At 48.1% G+C, this 18,857-nt stretch overlaps 1 protein-coding gene across 4 annotated transcripts in view; it reads right to left on the bottom strand.

Moving 5' to 3' along the window:
- ABCC1 (ATP binding cassette subfamily C member 1 (ABCC1 blood group)) overlaps window positions 1-18,857 on the bottom strand; it is a 133,474-nt gene that overhangs the window by 5,890 nt on the left and 108,727 nt on the right. For 3 of the 4 annotated variants that reach the window (XR_003435062.1, XM_027117282.1, XM_027117283.1), the window contains 9 exons: window positions 17,760-17,892; window positions 14,627-14,834; window positions 12,244-12,554; window positions 8,136-8,335; window positions 6,607-6,733; window positions 5,936-6,037; window positions 3,539-3,685; window positions 1,615-1,773; window positions 711-877 (listed from right to left, as the gene is read on the bottom strand). Coding sequence is in view for 3 of the 4 variants with exons in the window: in XM_027117282.1 (XP_026973083.1) it covers window positions 711-877; window positions 1,615-1,773; window positions 3,539-3,685; window positions 5,936-6,037; window positions 6,607-6,733; window positions 8,136-8,335; window positions 12,244-12,554; window positions 14,627-14,834; window positions 17,760-17,892 (1,554 nt within the window). In the remaining variant the exon portion in view is untranslated. The remainder of the gene's footprint in view (window positions 1-710; window positions 878-1,614; window positions 1,774-3,538; window positions 3,686-5,935; window positions 6,038-6,606; window positions 6,734-8,135; window positions 8,336-12,243; window positions 12,555-14,626; window positions 14,835-17,759; window positions 17,893-18,857) is intronic. The other variant, XM_027117284.1, reaches the window with a different exon arrangement.

Genomic DNA, 18,857 nt, shown 5'->3' on the forward strand with positions numbered 1-18,857 from the left:
CTTTGCTCACTCTTGCACCTCTGCCATCACCATGACAATATGCCTGGGCTGGTCTGCTGGAGGATGAGGGACACACAGGGCAGAATCTAACTGCCCCCAGTGGAGGCCGAATAGATCTGCCTACAGCCAGCGGCCACCACCCACGTGCGTGAGCCAAGACTAGCAGAGCTGCCTGGCTGACCGCCCCAGTGTGTGAGCGGTCACAGCTCTTGTTGAACACACCTGAGGTTTGGTGCTTGGTTGTCATGGTGATGGATAAGTGAACGAGACACAGGATCCCTGCTGCGCCAGGCATTAACACTTCAGTTGCTGGATCATGGGTGGATCCTGGGGAGCCTGGGAGACGGACCACGGCAGCTGGGGCAGTGGGTGGGGACAGGGAGGGCTCAGAGCAGTGCTATTTACTGACTGGAAGAGAACCTTTCCAAAGTTTAACGACTGATAGCCACTCTCCATTGAATGGACCTGGTGTAAGCAAGGAAGCGTTTTGGCCATCCTGGTTACACCTCATGGTAAAATGACCCTAGATTGAAACCCATTTTAGATACTGAAACTGAGGCCCCAAGAGGTAAGAGACAAACAGCTCACGTGGCAGAGCTGGGACTCAAACCCAGGTCTGAACCAGATGGAAATGGACAAAACCTACAAACGCCCTGACGGAGGGAGAGCTGAAGCCGAGGAGACCCGGTTGGGGCCTCACCCCCGCCTACCTGAGGTTCTCCCCGCCTTCTGCGCACTCGTGGTTCAGCTTATGGGGAAGGGCCGACACGAAGCCCTTCAGGTGGGCCAGCTCCAGAGACGTCCAGACCTCTTCATCTGAATACTGGCTGAATGGGTCCAGGTTCATGCGGAGGGAACCCGAAAACAAAACGGGGTCCTGTTCGAAGGGAAGATGGCAGATGACGTGTGAGGCTCACGTCACGGTGGACACGGGTGGGGCAAAGAGGTGCAATGTAGAAAGTTCTTGCCAGAATTGTTCAAAATGGGGTTTCACAGTCCCTTGGAATCACCACTTCCGAAGATGTCAATAATGGGGGAAAAAAGCCTGGAAAACTCTGGATTAAGTGAAATAAAATAGATTTCTTTCTTGCAAGATTTCCCAGAGCATTCAATATGCAAATGTGTTGGGAACTTTCGGGAAGGGAGATGCAGCATGGGCAATTCCTAATTGCAAGGTACCTGGATTCCTCCCCATCCCACCTCCAAATAAGAACCTTAGGAGAAATATAAGGCAAAACAACACTAAAAGGCAACGTATTAAGGAATCACCACCTACTGGCATCAGTCTAGAAAATTCATCATTCTCGCCTAGCTCTTGGGAGGGTCAGAGATCCCTGTGCTGACCGACAGCTGGCAGAGAAGCCGGTATCTTAACTGTATCCTGTGAGATGCTCAGGAAGCTGCCTACTGGGTGGCAGGAGTGAAGGAATGAATGAAACCTGCTTAAGGCTCACTGTTATTTATGTGCTAAGAGGAGATTCCGTGAAGAAACACAGCATAATTTCAGTAAAAAAAAAAAAAAAAAAATCATGAAAGTAGGAATAAAGGTAGGTTTGTCCTGAAAATACACACATGTCGCTTTCAGCGTGACCCAGCCCAGCCCATCGGCCCCACCTGGGGGATGATGGTGATCTTGAAGCGGAGGTCGTGCAGGCCAATCTTGGCAATGTTGACATCGTCAATGATGATCTCTCCCTCGGCAGACTCGTTGATACGAAACAAGCCCAGGGTCAGGGATGACTTCCCAGCTCCTGTCCGCCCCACGATGCCGACCTGTGGGACAGGAAGGGCCCAGCGTGAGGTTGGAATGCTGCTATCTGGGGTTACCTCCTGCCCCATGGTGCCCTCATTTTAAGTACCAGCCCCAGAGCAATTCAGTCATCTGGTCAACCCACCTCTCACCGTAGCCCCCACCCTCAGCAGCTTCCCAGAGACATTCCTTTAGGGGCTGTTTTGGCCAAAGGTCAAGAAGGACTCCCTTCTCTTTGCCAGCTCTTTTTAGAAATTAAAATTAGGTTTTTTTAACATCTTTATTGGAGTATAATTGCTTTACAGTAGTGTGTTAGTTTCTGCTTTATAACAAAGTGAATCAGTTATACATATACATATGTTCCCATACCTCTTCCCTCTTGCATCTCCCTCCCTCCCACCCTCCCTATCCCACCCCTCTAGGTGGTCACAAAGCACCAAGTTGATCTCCCTGTGCTATGCGGCTGCTTCCCATGAGCTATCTATTTTACGTTTGGTAGTGTATGTAAGTCCATGCCACTCTCTCACTTTGTCACAGCTTACCCTTCCCCCTCCCCATATCCTCAAGTCCATTCTCTAGTAGGTCTGTGTCTTTATTCCTGTCTTACCCCTAGGTTCTTCATAACATTTTTTTTCTTAAATTCCATACATAGGTGTTAGCATATGGTATTTGTCTTTCTCTTTCTGACTTACTTCACTCTGTATGACAGACTCTAGGTCCATCCACCTCATTACAAATAGCTAATCAGCTGTTTTTTATAAATTAGTTATTTTCAACTCAAGATAATATTAAGTAACAATCAGATTGTTCTGGTGAAATATCTGAGCTGTTGAAATATCTCCAAGGTTCAAGCAGATCCCCCTGCATCCCAGCTGAGGAAGCAGAAAGAGGTTAGGGATACAACCTGGCCTCTACTTATCCTCTCTTGAGGGAACTGGGCTCCCCATTTAATGGCCAATGATTGATGTTCCAGTTAGAACTCTCCCTTCTCATCTGGGCTCCAAAGAGGCCAGCTCCTCCACCCTCTGACAGCAACTCACAGAGCAGAGTCTCATGATGTAACATAAGCCATAAAGCGTCAGTGAGAACACCGCCCACTCTGTTCCTCCCCTTGTTATAAGTTGGAGAAATTCTCTCATGGGAACGGTACATTCTGAGCCTTGGGGTAGGAAGTTTAACAAATTCGTATGTTCAGAGATGAAAGACTGTCTTCTGGCAAACGGCCAGGAGGACCCTGCGTCTCAGAGCAAGGATGTCTTCCAGGAACAGCAATACGTTCCAAAATTCTGTCCATTTCACATGTCCCTTGAGCCATCCCTAGTAGTGACGATGACGTCTTTCTGTTCTAGAGACTGCCAACTCAAATGCCTAAGGGGCTGAGTGGGCACATGAATGGAGCAGGAAGGGACTAGTCGGTGAACTGGGAGGCTCGTGTCTTGTCTAGAAAGAGTCAGGCAAGGAGGATGGGCCCAGTGTTGCCACGTGTTCTGATCTTTCAAGAAAAGCAGGAAATGGATTTTTATATAAAACATTCCAGATTTTTCAACATTTGCAATTTAGATTTCTTTCAAAACGTATCTGTGGGCTTCCTTTGGCCCTCGGGCTACCAGTCTGCAACCCTGCTGGGACACTCTGAGCAGCTTTTACTTCCATAAGCCCCTCCCCGAAAGGCCACTCCACCCTGTGGTTTGGGACAGGGACAGACTGGGAAAATGAGGAAGCTCATTTCATCTGCCTGGTGGCAAGCTATGCCCGACCGTGAACTGGTGGGGGTCAAAGTGCGCCCACCTTCTCCCCTCCATCGATGGTGACGTTGATGTGCTTGAGAACCAGGTCCAGGTCCTCTCGGTAACGCAGGCCGTAGTCTCGGAACTCCACTCGGCCCACCTGGGGCCAGTTGCTGGGGGGTGCCATCTCCTGGATTCGCCAGGGAGCCTGCAATCACAGTGGGTGGTGGGGTGGGGTTCAGGAGTCTGAAGTCCACCTCATGTGCCCTAAGGCTCTGTGTGAGTGGCCTCCATGACCCCTCTGACCACATGGCTCTCTCTCTCACTCACTACGCTCCCCACACTGAATTCTGGACTGTTCCATGAACACCCACACCTGTTGCTTCAGGGCCTTTGCACTTGCGGCTTCTTTTGCCTGGAGTGCTCTTCCCCAAACTACCCTCTGGACCTGCTCACCTGCTGCAGATCTCAGGCCAATGAGACCACCCTCCTAGCCCTGGGCCCATCTCTCCCCTCCCCCGCTCCATTTTCCTTCAGAGCACTTACCCACCTCCTAGCATTTTAAGTACATATTTCCTTGTTCTGTCACCCACGCCCACTGGAAATCCCCTCTATGAGGACAGGTTCTTTTATTCGTTCACTGCTATATCCCAGGGCCCAGAGCACATAGTAGGTGTTCAATAAACACTCATGGACTGAATCAATGAATGAGTGGTCCTCTCTCGACAGACACAAGGGTAAAGGTGAGATACTCCAATGGCTTCTAAGGTCTGGTAAAAGCAGCAACTAACACTTGAAGGTCACTCTATCACATTACCTCATTTAATCCTCAGTACAATCCCACGAGTGGGTTCTTTCCTATCCCCAGTTTACACATGAGGAAACTGAAACACAGAGAGAGAAAGCAACTTGCCTGGGGTCACACAGCCCCTGTTTCTGAAAAGCTGCTTAGTTCATTTCAGCATTTCCTGAGGTCTACCTCTGGATGTGCTCTGGGCCAGGCTCAGGGCTATCTTCAGGGAAGGAGAGGAATGGTGAGGGCAATAAAAGAGAAAGTCCATCCTTTCTCGCCCATAAACTTATGTTAATTTTTTTACACCCTTTATATAAATAAGGGGACATGCTATAAGAACACAAAGGGGACTGGAGAGAAGTGGGTGGAGCTTTCTATCTATAAATAAATATCATACATAATATAAATAAACACATAAGTAAATACATATATTTTAATAGTGGTAGGACTGGTGATCTTTCTCTTTTTCAAATATGCTCTTATTCTAAAAGTATAAAAATAAATAATTAGAAGTAGTAAAATATTTTAAAAGTAAATTAAGTTGAATTTCACACTTTAAACGGGTGAACTGAGTGGCATAAGAATTACATCTCGAAAGCTTTTATAAAAATAAATTAAAAATAAATAAATAGATAAATTCAGTGTAGGGTGGGAAACTCCTGGTGTAATGTGCTCTTATTTCCACAGGGGGCGCTCACACCATTCTGACAGATGCTCTCTGAGGAAGTGGGCCCTGGTTCACCGAGTCAGAGCATTAAAGGACCTGGCGTAGTTCACCTCTGTAAATCCTCAAGACAAAGTCTAACCAGGGTCACTTTGGTCTCATTCCCAAGGGGCACTTTCTTGGAATAAAGTGCGGCATAAGGGCACACACCCAAATCCTGGGTCTGCCATTTACCGGCCATGTGATCTTAGGCAAGCAACTTAACCTCTCTCTGTCCATTTCCTCACCTGCAAAATGGGGATAACAGTAGAATGTGAGTTGTAAGGCTGTGTAAAGAATAAATGAATTATTCTATGTAAAATGTTTAGTACAGGCCCTGACACCCCACAAGAGCACAATACGTGTGTCCCTATTACTATTATTATTGGTAGTAGTGGGGATGGTGGTATCTCCAAGCATCACTGCTATTACCATTATTAACACTACTACTGCTATTCGGAGGTGGTGTGTGGGCAGAATAAGGCAGTTATTAGGGGAAACATGGCACCAAAGCCTGGAGACTTGGCTCCTACTCCCAGCTGTCCCACGGACCATGCGTGACCTCAGACCAGCCATCGTCCCTCCCTACATGCCTTTTTATTCCACCTATAAAATGAGGACTTGGGTTAAATAAATGCAGGGTTTCCCAAACTTTGGTCAATTCCTTACCAATAACATGATTTTTGCAATATCCATGTACTGATTCTCTTGTTCCTGACTTTTAATATTTTTAAACGACTCATTTGTATTTAATGTTTAAACTTATTTAAAGAGAAAATTAGTATGATTCACTTTCCATAATGTAAGTCCTCCCCACAAAAAACATAACAGATAATAGAAGATTATTTTTGTCAGATAGAGGTTGCCTATTGAAGGCCCACGTGGTAGGGCTCAAAGGATTCTTTTGGGTAAAGCCACACTGAAGATCATGGCCAAGACGTCAGGCCGGGGGCTTGCTTTACCTCCTTCTCAGTCTCTGAATACTCCTTGAGTCTCTCCACGGCCACAATGTTGGTCTCCATCTCAGACGACATCCGAACAAGCCAGTTCAAGTATGTGGTGACCTGTGAGTGGAAGAGTCACATGGAGCTTCTAGAGTGAGCAAGAGTTGCTTTATTTCCATGAAGTCATTATTCATTATGAAATGTTTCAGATAACCAAGGTACACAAAAGAGCAACCCCAAATACTGTGGCCAGACTTCCTACATTGTGTCTCTTAAGCAAGCACCACATGTCAAAATAACCCAGGGGCCACACAAGTAATCAGAAAGGAAATGAAGAGATATTTTGAACCAGATGATAAGAAGAAAACACAATGTATCAAAATTTGGGAGATGCAGCTAAAGCAGTGCTTCAAGGGAAATTTATAGGATTAAGTACATTTCTCTTGTAGCTGGGGGCATCCTCTCATGCCATCAAGGACTCTCCTTGGCTGATGGGGGAATCAGGGCCGCACATCTAATTTCTCTCCTGCACCAGTCGGTCACTGGGCTCTAGACCTGCTCGTCAAACTCTACTTGGTCCCCTTTCCTCTCCCCCACTCCCACAGAGATCCAAAGCAAAGGCCCAAAAACCTGACAATTGGCTCCCCATTAAGAGAACTGGAAAATCCACCTGAGAGCACCCGCCTTACCTGCAGTGAGTAAGACACCGAGAGGCCCACCAAGCCAGCACTGAGACTGTGCCGGGAGATCACTGCAAACAGGGCGGCAAACAGGACAATGCAGTTGCCTACACACTCCAGCCGCACAGCCAGCCACCTACGTGGAGACACAGGCAGAGGGACGGATGGACACATGGACACACGGACACACACACACACACACACACACACACACACACACACGCCCGGAGTCAGCTTTTCAGGGACTTGATTTACAGCTGGGGGGCAGGGTGGTGGTGGTGGCCACTTTGCTAACTGAAATAATTCCCCAATAGTTCCTGAGAGAGGCCTCATTTGCCCTGCTCATGGGACATGGGGAAGGAGGGCCGAAGGGACACGATTTCAGGAATTCCTCACTAATCTGGCAAGCCCAGGAACTAAAATAGAGTTCTCCAAAAGTGACCTTTCCAGGAAACTGAAGCTTGCCTTTTTAAGAACCAACTTTCTCTCACTGAAACCTTTAAAATATACCCATGTGTGCTTTTAAAAATATGTCCCAGAAAATTCCTAAATACTAAGAAATCATCAACTATAAGAGGCACCCTCTGATTTAAAATAATTTTCTTCTTGGCAGGAGACGAGGAGGTGGGAGTGAGAAATAAACCACCATTTTCAACACAGCCAAAGGGTTCCCAGACCCAGATCACCCTCATTTCAAAAACATTAAAATGTATTGCCTTACCTTTAAAATATAAACAGGTTTACTGGTTTAAAGCTAACTTTTATAAGATATCACATAGGAACATTATTTTAATGTTTTAAAATGTAAAGCATTCTAGAAAACACAGTATTATCAACATTTTTTCCACTACAGCGTTAAGATCCATGTGACTGGTCCTCAGGGTGTGAGCTATTCCCACACACACCCAGATTTTGACAAACTCCCTAAAAATTCTTCAAGGGAAGGCAAGGTTCTCTCCAGTAATTCACAATCTCCCTGCCCAGTCTTACACGATGGGATTACATTGTGCACAGTGGGTCACTTCCAGGGTGCTATTACCCCTCCCCAGAGTTTTCCATCCCACATCTCAAAAAATACATCAGGAGGTAAGCAAGTGAGAAGGATACTTTTCCAGATTCGTCAATAATTAGCAAACTTCTACCCCCTTTTTTTGACTGATGGTATTTAATCATTCTTGATCCCCCAAATGGCAATTTCACATGGTTCAACCTAATAGAAGTAAACTGCTTCCAATACTCATCACACAGGGGTGGTGTGATGAGAAGCATGGCGCAAAAACACTCAATAGCTGAGGCTGCCGTCACTGATGATCCTGTAGCACCAGGACAACAGCTAAATGATGGATCCTGCAGTATCTTCTGACCCCAGAAGAACTCTTTGTCCCTGCACTCCAATGCCCCTGGAGCTGCGTGCTGACCGTGCTCCTTTCTGCTTTTAATGGTTATAATGTCCTCTCCTCGCACCAAGTCTATGACTCCACACCCTCATCCAGGAACCAAGGGGCTCCCCCTGCCCCCTCCCACGGCCCCACGCCCACCTGTTGGCCACGATGCTGGGGTAATAGGCCTTCTGGTTCTCGTCCACCTTCAGGTCGCTCTGGCGGATGAAGCGCTCCTGTTCCTCGAAGGCGCGGATGACGCTGACCCCCAGCAAGGTCTCGTTGAAGTGGGAATAAACCGGGGAGCGGCTGACTGACTCGAGGCGCTTCAGCTGCCGGGAGGAGGCCACGTAGAACCTCTGTGGGAGAGAAGAGACGGGGAGTGGGGGAGGGTCCCTCATCCCAGCCTCCCAGGGCTGCGCTGGAGAACGTCTGGATCCTTCCAGGGGCAAATGTTGGAGCTGGGCTGCTCTCAGAGGGTGTCCCGACTCAGCTGGCGAACGGCAGGCACAGCGCCCACAATCCTGCCGGTGGTGGTGATGATGATAATAGCTAACGCTTACGTGAAGCCCAGCATGCTAGGATTGTTTTAAGTTCTTTCACATATATCAGCTCATACAATCCTCACCAAAAACCTACGAGGTGCTCATTCCAGTTTCACAATGAGTAAACTAAAGACAACCTCTTCCCTAAGGTCACGTGGCTAGGAAGCGGCAGAGCTAGGATCTGAACCCCATCAAAGTGCTAACCTCAGCACTGCATGGCCCCTCTGATACCACTGACCTCTAGGGTTTATGGACCCTGCAGTGTGGCTTTATGACAACCAGACCTCAGTGCAAACCCTGCCTCCACCCGTCCCCATGGACAGTGACCACATCCGCTCTGCTCCTGCCCTAATCCCGGGCATTCAGCTCGTTAGAGATGGGTAACAAGATGGAGTCGCTCACTGGAAGTGCTGAGGAGCTGTGACACAGGCTGGACTGGTCATCTGAAGACACCTCTATTCTCCTGGACGTGCTGCAGATGTAACACTGCTTCATCAACAGCGGAGTCGGGCAAGCAGACACAGGGTGCTCAGGGACATGGCCTCCTGCCTCCTGGCCTGCGTTGGGTGCCCTGGGCCATTTTGGGGGCAGAGACCTTCCACGGAGAGCACTGAACAGAACAGGTGGCTCTGACAGGGCCTCCAAGGTCAGCCACTTCTTTCTGGATGGCAGCTCACGTGGTCATTTGAACCGCAAGCTGGGCAGCCTTCTGGGGCTCCAGAAACTCTGAAAACTCACCCAGGGACCACACCAACCAGGGCCATCTCAGAACAGTGGTTCTGACAATCCCTGCACACGGTCAGATGCTATCTCTTCCTCTGGCGGCAAAATGAAATCCAGACCTCCTGTCTGGCTCAAGGCCCCCTGGCATCTGTCCCCATTACCCTCTCCTGGAATCACCTCCTCTCCCTGGCTTTCTTTCATCCTGGGTGGAAACAGTTCTAAAACATTTTACCTGCTCAATTTATTCCACTTGTCATGTCCTCAGAATTTTATTTCCTCTAAAAAGCTAACCTGAGATTTATTTTTGTTAAGGAATAGCTTGGTTTTTAAAAAATAATTACTAGCTTTCCTTTTAAGCTCTGTTCCAGGAGACATAATCCACCTCGTGGACTCACCTTACTCTTTCAGAGACCAAGACAGTGCCTGGTCTCCTGAGTGAAAATAACTGCCCGACACACACCTGCCTTGTGCCAGGAAGCGGGCTGAGAGCCGAGACACTAAGACGTGTGCCGGGTAATTTTCATGGATGCCAAACAGTTCCACAGGCAGAAATGCCTTATTCCAGCAATGTGGAAGCCCAAACAGAATTCCACATCATCTTACCTCTTACATTCCTTTTTCTAAAAATGACTTGCTTTTAAGTTAAAACGGTAATGTATATCCATTTTTTAAAATCTTGGAGTGATATAGACAGAAAGATTAAACATTACGTTAAGTCCACAATCCAGAGATAAGCACTATTCAGATTTCAGTGTATAACCTTTTAGATCTTTTCCCGAGAAAGAGAGTGAGAGAGAATACATACCCTTACACACATACACCCTTAAAAGCCTTTTTTTTTTTTTTTTTGGCGGTACGCAGGCCTCTCACTGCTGTGGCCTCTCCCGTTGCGGAGCACAGGCTCCAGACGCGCAGGCTCAGCGGCCATGGCTCATGGGCCCAGCCGCTCCGTGGCATGTGGGATCCTCCCAGACCGGGGCACGAACCTGTGTCCCCTGCATCGGCAGGCGGACTCCCAACCACTGCGCCACCAGGGAAGCCCAAAAGCCACTTTTTGAGATGCAACTTACATCCACTGGAAAGTGCACTAAATCTTTACAGCTTTATGGATTTTATGTTTATCTACACCTGCATAGCCACTACCTGATCAAAATCTAGAAAATTCTCTCGTGTCCTCTCACAGTCAACACCCCTTCTAGCCACTACTCTGACTTTTACCACATCGTACTTGCCTGTTCTTCAACTTCATAAAAACAGAATCACACAAATGCACTCTTTTGTGTTTGGCTTCTTTCGATCAACATAGCATCTCTGAGATTCATCCTCCTTGTGTGTATTAGTAGTTCATTCCTTTTCACTGCTGAGTCATTGTATAAATATACCACAATGTATGTATCCATCCTCCTGTGATGGACATTTGGGGCTATTATGAATCGAGATGCTAAGAACATTCTAGCTTTTTTTTTTTTTTGCTTGATAGATTCTCTTCTTTTGCATATACACTGAGGATTGAGACTGCTGGGTTATAGGACAAGCATATATTCAGTTAAAAGCCATTAAAAAACTAAATTCTCCCATAATCTCAACCCTTAGAAAGGCAATGTTTTCATTTTTGTGCCTCTCTTTCCGTCCTGCCCACACACATTATGCACGTGGTCTTAGTTATAATGATAGTGTGCTGACAACATGGTCCTTCGCTAACTTCATTCCCTTTGTTGTTTAAAAATAAAATTGTCAGTGTCGCAACAGTGTCTTCCTAATTCTCCCATTAAAGGCACATAACATTCCATTACCCAGTTGTTCCATGGTGTGCTCAAGGCCCTGCTACTGGCAGATATTTGAGCTGCCTCAAACGTCGCATTTGGCCCATTTTGTTCTCTTGAATTGGGTCCTTCAGGAAATTGTCCAGCCAGGGTGTGAACTCGGATAGCATCTGGGTAAATGCAGCTGGATGACTTTCCAGAAAAGCTGGCACCAATTTAAAGAGAACACAGTGAGGGTCCGGGACCTGCTCTGATTCCACCTTTGTTCACACTCACCAGTCACTGGGCCACAGTGTGGGAGGGTTTGGGCGCTGGCTGACTGGGCCAAGGCCTCCCAGGACCCACACGAATAGGCCACACAGAGTGCGGTTTGAGGTATGGAGCACCTCGTGGTTTCTTAGTCTTACTTTGTGCAGCAGTCATTACGCTCCCATCTAAACAGCAGTCCCCCACTAGCAACTGTGCTGCAGCTAACCTCTCAGAGGCAGGAAAGCACAACGCAGCACTGCAGTTACCAGCAAGAGCTTTCGAATCGGGCACGAGTTCACATTCCCAGCTCCACCACTTGGGCCTCAACATGCTCATCTGTCAACTGGAAGCACCACAGCTGATGTTGACTCAGCTGTCAAATGCTCCCTTGCCCTGTTCCCCTTCCTCAAGCTTATTTTCTGAAATAGAAATGTGATGGCTGGACCTCCAGTAGCCAACTTGGACCATGAGACCAACTTAAGAACGGAAGGCAAAGACGATAGAACAACACCCCCTCCCCCCCCCCCGAAAAAAATACAACCCACAGTGAAGGAGTCTGGGATATTAACAAACTCATGGAGCTGCCACACCAGCCCTGAAGAGCCTACCTCAAGATTTCTATTACAAGGGAAAAAAATATTTAAGTTGCTGTTATTCATGTCTTCATTATCTGCAGGGGACTTAGGACCTAAAGAATTTCATACTTAAAGGAATTTTAATAATAAAGATGCCTTTATGGCTATAGCTTATTTTCTTTTATAACTTACAGCTTTAAAAAAACCCTTATTGTTAGGAAAAAAGGATATTTGGTTATTGCAAGCTAAAAACAATCAACTTAGGTATTCAAAACTGACAAAAATAAATCTAACCCTCCTCCAGCACGTCCTCCACAGCCCCACACTGAGGAAAAACAAAGGGAGCCCTGCGCTCACGTGGAGAGTGATACAGAGCTGGGCTTGTCCTGGACCCTAAGACCCCACCTCTTACCTGGACAAAGAAGTAGATGAGGCCCAGGGGCGGGATGATGACGGCCACCATGGGAGTGGCCAGCAGGATGATGATACAGGCGCCAATGACATTGAACAGGGAGCCCATGAACATCTTGATGACCTGCGGGATCATCGAGTCCACTGTGTCCAGCTCCTTGGAGAAGCGGTTCACCAGGTTCCCGCTGGGGGTCCGCTCGAAGAAGCTCATGGGCGATCTGAGGACGTTATGCAGCAGGTCCAGGTGCAGGCGGCGCGAGGCGAAGATGCCCCCGACGGACACCACCATGGAGTAGCCGAACACTGTGATACCTACAAACACTCTCGCGTTAAATTCCACGATGGGAGAGGGACCGGGCTGAGGGCAGGGACGCGTGGCCATGTGACCATGTGGACCAAGCAGCCTGGACTCCCAGCTTCTAATAACAATAATAATGGTGGCAATTATGAATCGAGCACTTAGTATGTACAAACCTCACTGTGTGTACAAACCTCACTTAGTATGTACAAACCTCACTCTCAACTTCCTCATAATCCTTATGAGGACCCTGTATAAGTTCTATTAGTACTCATGCCACAGAGATAAGGAAATTGAAGCTCAGGTAGGTGAATTCCTTTGCCCTCAATAGACCCAGCCAATCAGAAGCAGAGCTGGGGTTCCCACGGCAGCAGCCTGCTCCAGCGTCATGCTCTTATCTGTACGCCTCATCCTCTAGACCAGCGCTGTACAGCAGAACTTTCTGTGATAATGGAAATGGTATGCAACTATGCTGTCCCATGTGGTAGCCACTAGCGACATGCAACTATTAAGCATTTGTCATATGGCTAGTGTAATTCTATAACTGATATTTTAATTTTATTTTATTTTTATGAACTGAAATTCAAATAGCCACATGAGGCCAGCGGCTACCATACTGGACAGCACAGCTCTGGAACAGACATTGCTGCTATGGGTCCAGGTCAACATCACACCCTCTCTGTGCTCTCTCTTCTCTTAATTATAATCTGAAGGCCACAGACCCTAGCCCTTTGAGGGAGTTTTAGGGATTAGGAAATTGCCTGCCCTTCTGGTTTTTTTCAAAGCCATCTCTTGGAGATCATGAGACATTTATGGTCCCTCCAAACAAGCCACAGTAGGGCACCCTTTCTGTTCAGAGAGGTGATTTCACAGGGATAGAGAAGTTTCGATCTTGGTCTCCTTGATCAAAGAAGGAAGCCATGAGGCAGGGGCTAGGACAACAGACTCTGGAGCCAAATCCTCTCGCTGCCACTCACCAGCCATGGGACCTTCCTTAAGTCACTTAACCTCTCTGCACCTCAGTTTCTTCAACTGTAAAATGGGGGACAATGACACATCTTGTAACACTGCTGAACGTAAAGGGCCCACCTGGCAATGTGCCTGGTACACAAGAAGTGCTCCAAATGCAGAATGTATACACTATTTATCATAAATACATCATTTTTATGAGCACATAAACACATAGCTCAGGGACCATGTAGCGTGGTGGTGAAGAGGATGGGCTCTGAGCCACACTGCCTTGCTCAATGCAGCTGTGCCATGGATTAGCTTCATGACTTTGGGCAACTTACTTAACCCCTCTGGGCCTCAGTTTCTGCATCTCTAAAATGGGGGAACATTAGCTCCTACCTCATGTGATTGCTGCAAAAGTAAAATAAATTAAAACACCTTAAAGTGTTTAAAACAGAACCAGGCACCAAGTAAGTGCTCAGTAAACATTAGCTATGACTATTAACGCTGCTGTGTCTAGGTACCTTCATGGGACCACAGGAAGGGTATATGCAGGATTTCTCAACTTCCTCACTATTAACATCTGGGGCTGGAACATCCTCTGCTGTGGAGGCTGTTCTGTGTACTGCAGGACGTTTAGCAACATTCTTGGCCTCTAGATGCCAGTAGTATCCACCCCTACTCTGAAGCTGTGACAACTCTAAGTATCGCTAGATATTGCTAAATGTCCTCTGAGGACAACACTGCCTGCATTATGAACCACTAGTATAAACTAATTCCCACCTTTAGGCAGCAGGCAAAAGTCCACAAATAAGACTTTACAGAAACACCATTACCCTGCCAGAACAATGAGGGGCAAGGGCCCTTGGTCGCCTTCTATTTCTCAACTTTCCTCATCTGTAAAATGGGCACATTGGAGCTCCCCTCCCCTCTGTCTCCTAGGGCCACACGAAACAGAGCGTTCGAGAAACATTCATTCTACAAATACCTCAGTGTCTATTATGCGATAGTTACTATTCATGTGTGTTTGGTTTGTGGGTCTGCAAAACCCTGACAAGCTGGGGGACCCAATCCTGTAACAAGACATGGAAGTGGCTCCAAGTGCCAACAGCAGGTGGGGGGCAGGGAGGCCCACCTTGAGAAATGCCCAGGGCTCCATAGACGCTCAGCCGGACTTTCGTGTGCTCCTGGGTCCCATTGACGATGGGGTCATCAGTCCAGAGACTGAGCCAATAGTTAGAGGCCAGAGAAGCAACGTGGTTACACAGGAAAAGGAAGATGCTCAGAAAGGAGATGAAAAGTCCTATCGCCTTCATGTAGTCCCAGTACACGGAGAGCTTGACCTGAGACCAGGGAGAGAAGGCATCTTACAGAATGCACCCACCAGCCATGCCCACCCAAGGTCAGGAACTTCAACAGCTTCTGTGGTCCAGCCCCCTAACCTGTGCTCATGCCTACGACCCCCTCCCCCTTAGTTCCTCGGCAAACAAGTCAGCAGCAGCAAAGTCAAGGTTTCTGCCCTCACGGAGCTTCCAGTCAAGTGGCAAGACAGGCTTTCAACAAATCATTGCCCAGATAAATGCATAATCCCAGAGAAGGGCTGGAAGTGGTACATGATTTCATATGAGTATAAAACTGGGCATCCTGACCTAACCCAGGGTGGGGAGGTATCAGAGGAGGTTCTCCCTAAGGAAGGGACATCAAAGAATTAACCAGGTGAAAATGGAAAAAAGGCACTCCAGGCAGAGGGACCAGCATGTGCAAAGGCCTTGACGTAGGAGGGAACCTGAAAGGAGGAAAGGATGGCTGGAGCAACATGAGGCTGAAGGACAGGAACCGGCCAGACCACACAGGGCCTGAGAGATCCTGTCCAGGATTCCGATTTTTACTCTAGGACCATCAGGAAGCCATCAAAAAGTCTGAAGAAAATGGGAAGATGGGACGTGTTGCCTAGCACCCACGACCAAGTGTCACATCCCCCCCACCCCCAGTCCTCTGAACACCCAACACCAATTCCTCCCAATCGCAACTGGCCTCCCATTGCTCAGCCCGTTCCCCAACTCCACCAGGTGACAGCTGGGGGCTTCTTTCACTCCTATATCCCTATGGAGCCCAGCATGGGGGCTACGTAATTATGTGTAGCCACTCAAAGGGTGGCTGAACACCACAGACAGGGACAATGTGCTTTGGGCCAGCCTCACACCCAACCCGCTTGGTGTGGTTTCAACAAACTCCAGGTATCTTTCCCTGTGTGTGTGCTCATTGTCACGTCAGGCTTTTCATGCTGAATTTTGGGTCATAAGATAAGCATCATCTGTTTGAGGTGCAATCTGGTTAAAAGGAAGCAGGTGAGGGCTTCCCTGGTGGTGCAGTGGTTGAGAGTCTGCCTGCCGATACAGGGGACACAGGTTCGTGCCCAGGTCTGGGAAGATCCCACATGCCGCGGAGCGGCTGGGCCCGTGAGCCATGGCCGCTGAGCCTGCGCGCCCGGAGCCTGTGTTCCGCAACTGGAGAGGCCACAACAGTGAGACGCCCGCGTACCACACACACACACACAAAAAAACAACTAAAAAACAAAAACAAAACAAACAAAAAAAAATGAAGCAGGTGGAAGAACAGAGGTCCAAGGTATAACTGAGTGCTTCCTTTTTACTTTCCAAGTCTCTGTGCTATAGATGGAATGTTCGTGTCTCCTCCCGAATTTGTAAGTTGAAATCCTAATCCCCCACCCTCCATGTGACAGTATTAGGAGGTGGGGCCTTTGAGAGGCGATTAGGCCATGAGGGTGGAGTCCTCATAAATGGGATTAGTGCCCTTATAAAAGGGGCCCCAGAGAGCTTCCTCATCCCTTCTGTCATGTGAGGACACAGCAAGAAGATGGCCATTTATGAACAGGAAGATCTCATTAGACACTGCATCTGCTGGTGCCATGATTTTTGACTTGCCAGCATCCAGAATTATGAGTGATAAATGTATGTCATTTGTTTTTCTTTTTGGATGTGGAACATTTTTAAAGTCTTTACTGAATTTGTTACAATATTGCTTCTGTTTCATGTTTTGGTTTTTTGGCCCCGAGGCTTGTGGGATCTTAGCTCCCTGACCAGAGATTGAACCCACATCCCCTGCATTGGAACATGAAGTCTTAACCACTGGACTGCCAGGGAAGTCCCCAACGTATGTCATTTCTAAGCCACCTCTACCATGGTCTTCTGTTACAGCAGCCCAAAGGGACTAAGACAGGTATTAAAGTCAAAGCCCCGGCCGAGACTTTCTCACTGACATACAGGCACACCTCAGAGACATTATGGGTTTGGTTCCAGACCACTGCAATAAAGCAAACATCGCAATAAAGTGAGTCACACGAATTTTCCAGTTTCCTAGTGCATATAAAAGTTATGTTTACACTATACTGTAGTCTATTAAGTGTGCAATACCATTATGTCTAAAAAAACAACGTACACACCTTAATTTAAAAAATACTTGATTGCTAAAAAATGCTAACCATCATCTGGGCCTTCAGTGAGTTGTAGTAGTAACATCCAAGATCACAGATGACAAATATCATAATATAATGTTAATATAGTATAATAATAACCAATATAATATTTTATATAGTAATAATAACAACAAATTATAATGCTATCGAAAAAGTTTGAAATATTCGAAGAACTACCAAATGTGGCAAAGAGACACAAAGTGAGCAAATGCTGCTGGAAAAATGGCACCAGTGTCCCACGCAGGATTGCCGTAAACCTCCAATTTGTAAAAAATGCAGTCTTTGTTAAGTGCAATAAAGCAAAGCACAATAAAACAGGATCTGCCTGTAATCATAAGGGCAAAAATAGAAATTAAAAAGTGAAAAACAATTTTTTCTGACTACACAATTAATGTTCTATAGGGCTGAATCTGTGATGACCTGAAACCAAGGAACACACAACTGAACCCTGTGAGGTGGGAAGCCCTGATTTAAGGCATCCGGGTCACCTACGGCTTACAAGGGCCCCAGCTGCTCGAAGGAGGTGGTGGTCAGGACGGCAGAGACTACAGATACCAACCCTGGAGTCTGAGTTCCAGGTTCAAATCCCAGCTCTGTCACGCACCAGCTGTGACCTGGGGCAAGTCACCTAGGCCCTCCGGTATGGTTTCCGGCCCTTAAAACAGTACCTTTCGAGGCTCCTTGTGAGGAAGACATGAATTAAGACGACCCCAGCACTCCGCACAGGGTCCAGCCCCCAGGGACACACAGCGACGCGGGCCGTCGCCCTCACCTGCCCAGTCTGAGCCTTGTCTGCCTCCATCAGCTTCCAGGTGTCCTCCTCCACGGGCCTGGGCTTCTGCAGCTCCGCGGTGCTGGTGTGGTGCCGGCTGACATCCCCGCCGTAGGAGGAGCTGCTGAGCTGTCTGGGGAAGCAAGGCACACAGGCGTCAACCGCATGGAGGCCCCGGGCAGAGGTGGGGCCCCAAAGCACCAAACTAGTTCCCCCTTGTGATTTTACACAGGTGACCCCGAGAGGGGAAGGGTCTGGCCCCAGGGCCCCATGGAAGAACCGCTCCTTTATGCAGACTTTATTCAGAAAGCATTTCCTGCCCACCAGTACTCACCAGCTTTATGCAGATCATGACAGATCATCATTCAGAGCGCTTTCCTCCCTGGGGCAGTCTCTTTCCCTGAGGAGGTGTATGCTTGGGGAATGACATGGGTGTGTGTGCGTGTGCGTGCGTGTGCGTACACGGCTCAGACCCACACAAGCAGAGGGATGGGGTACGATTTCCACCTTGGTCATCAACCCTACTGCCTTCTTGGTTTGCCTGCCTTGATGAAGCGTGTGTGGAGGTCGGAGAAGCCCACGGAGCTGGGAACGGAGGGATGCTCCAGGCTGTGGCCAGTTAGGAACTGAGGAACTGAGTCCTGCCAACGGCTACGTGAGCTTGGAAGCCGACCCTTCCCCAGCCCAGCCTTTAGCTGAGACCCCAGCCTGGCCAATGCCTTGGTTACAGCTTGTGAGAGACCCTGAGCAGAGGAGCCAGCTAAGCTGTGCCTGGACGCCTCGACCCACAGAAACTGAGATGACAAACCACTAAGCTTGTGATCCTTTGCTATGCAGCAATGGAAAACGAATACCCAGTGTTCTGTGTGTTTCTGCTCAGTCCACCCGTGGCTCTCTCTCGCAGTAACCTGCCCCTACGTCCCAGGACAGCCTGCAGGAGCCTGCCTCATCTCAGCTAATTCTTAGACTAATTATGCTGGCCACCTGCGCAGACCGGGGCAGTGTCCCCTCACCCCGCGGCTGACTCCGGGCAAGGCACTGTTCTAAGTGCTTTACACACACACACACACACACACACACACACACACACACACACAC

Source organism: Aethalodelphis obliquidens, unplaced genomic scaffold (assembly GCF_003676395.1).
Source record: "Aethalodelphis obliquidens isolate GAN/ISIS:26980383/991018 unplaced genomic scaffold, ASM367639v1 scaffold18, whole genome shotgun sequence".
In the NCBI taxonomy this organism is placed as follows: Eukaryota; Metazoa; Chordata; class Mammalia; order Artiodactyla; family Delphinidae; genus Aethalodelphis; species Aethalodelphis obliquidens.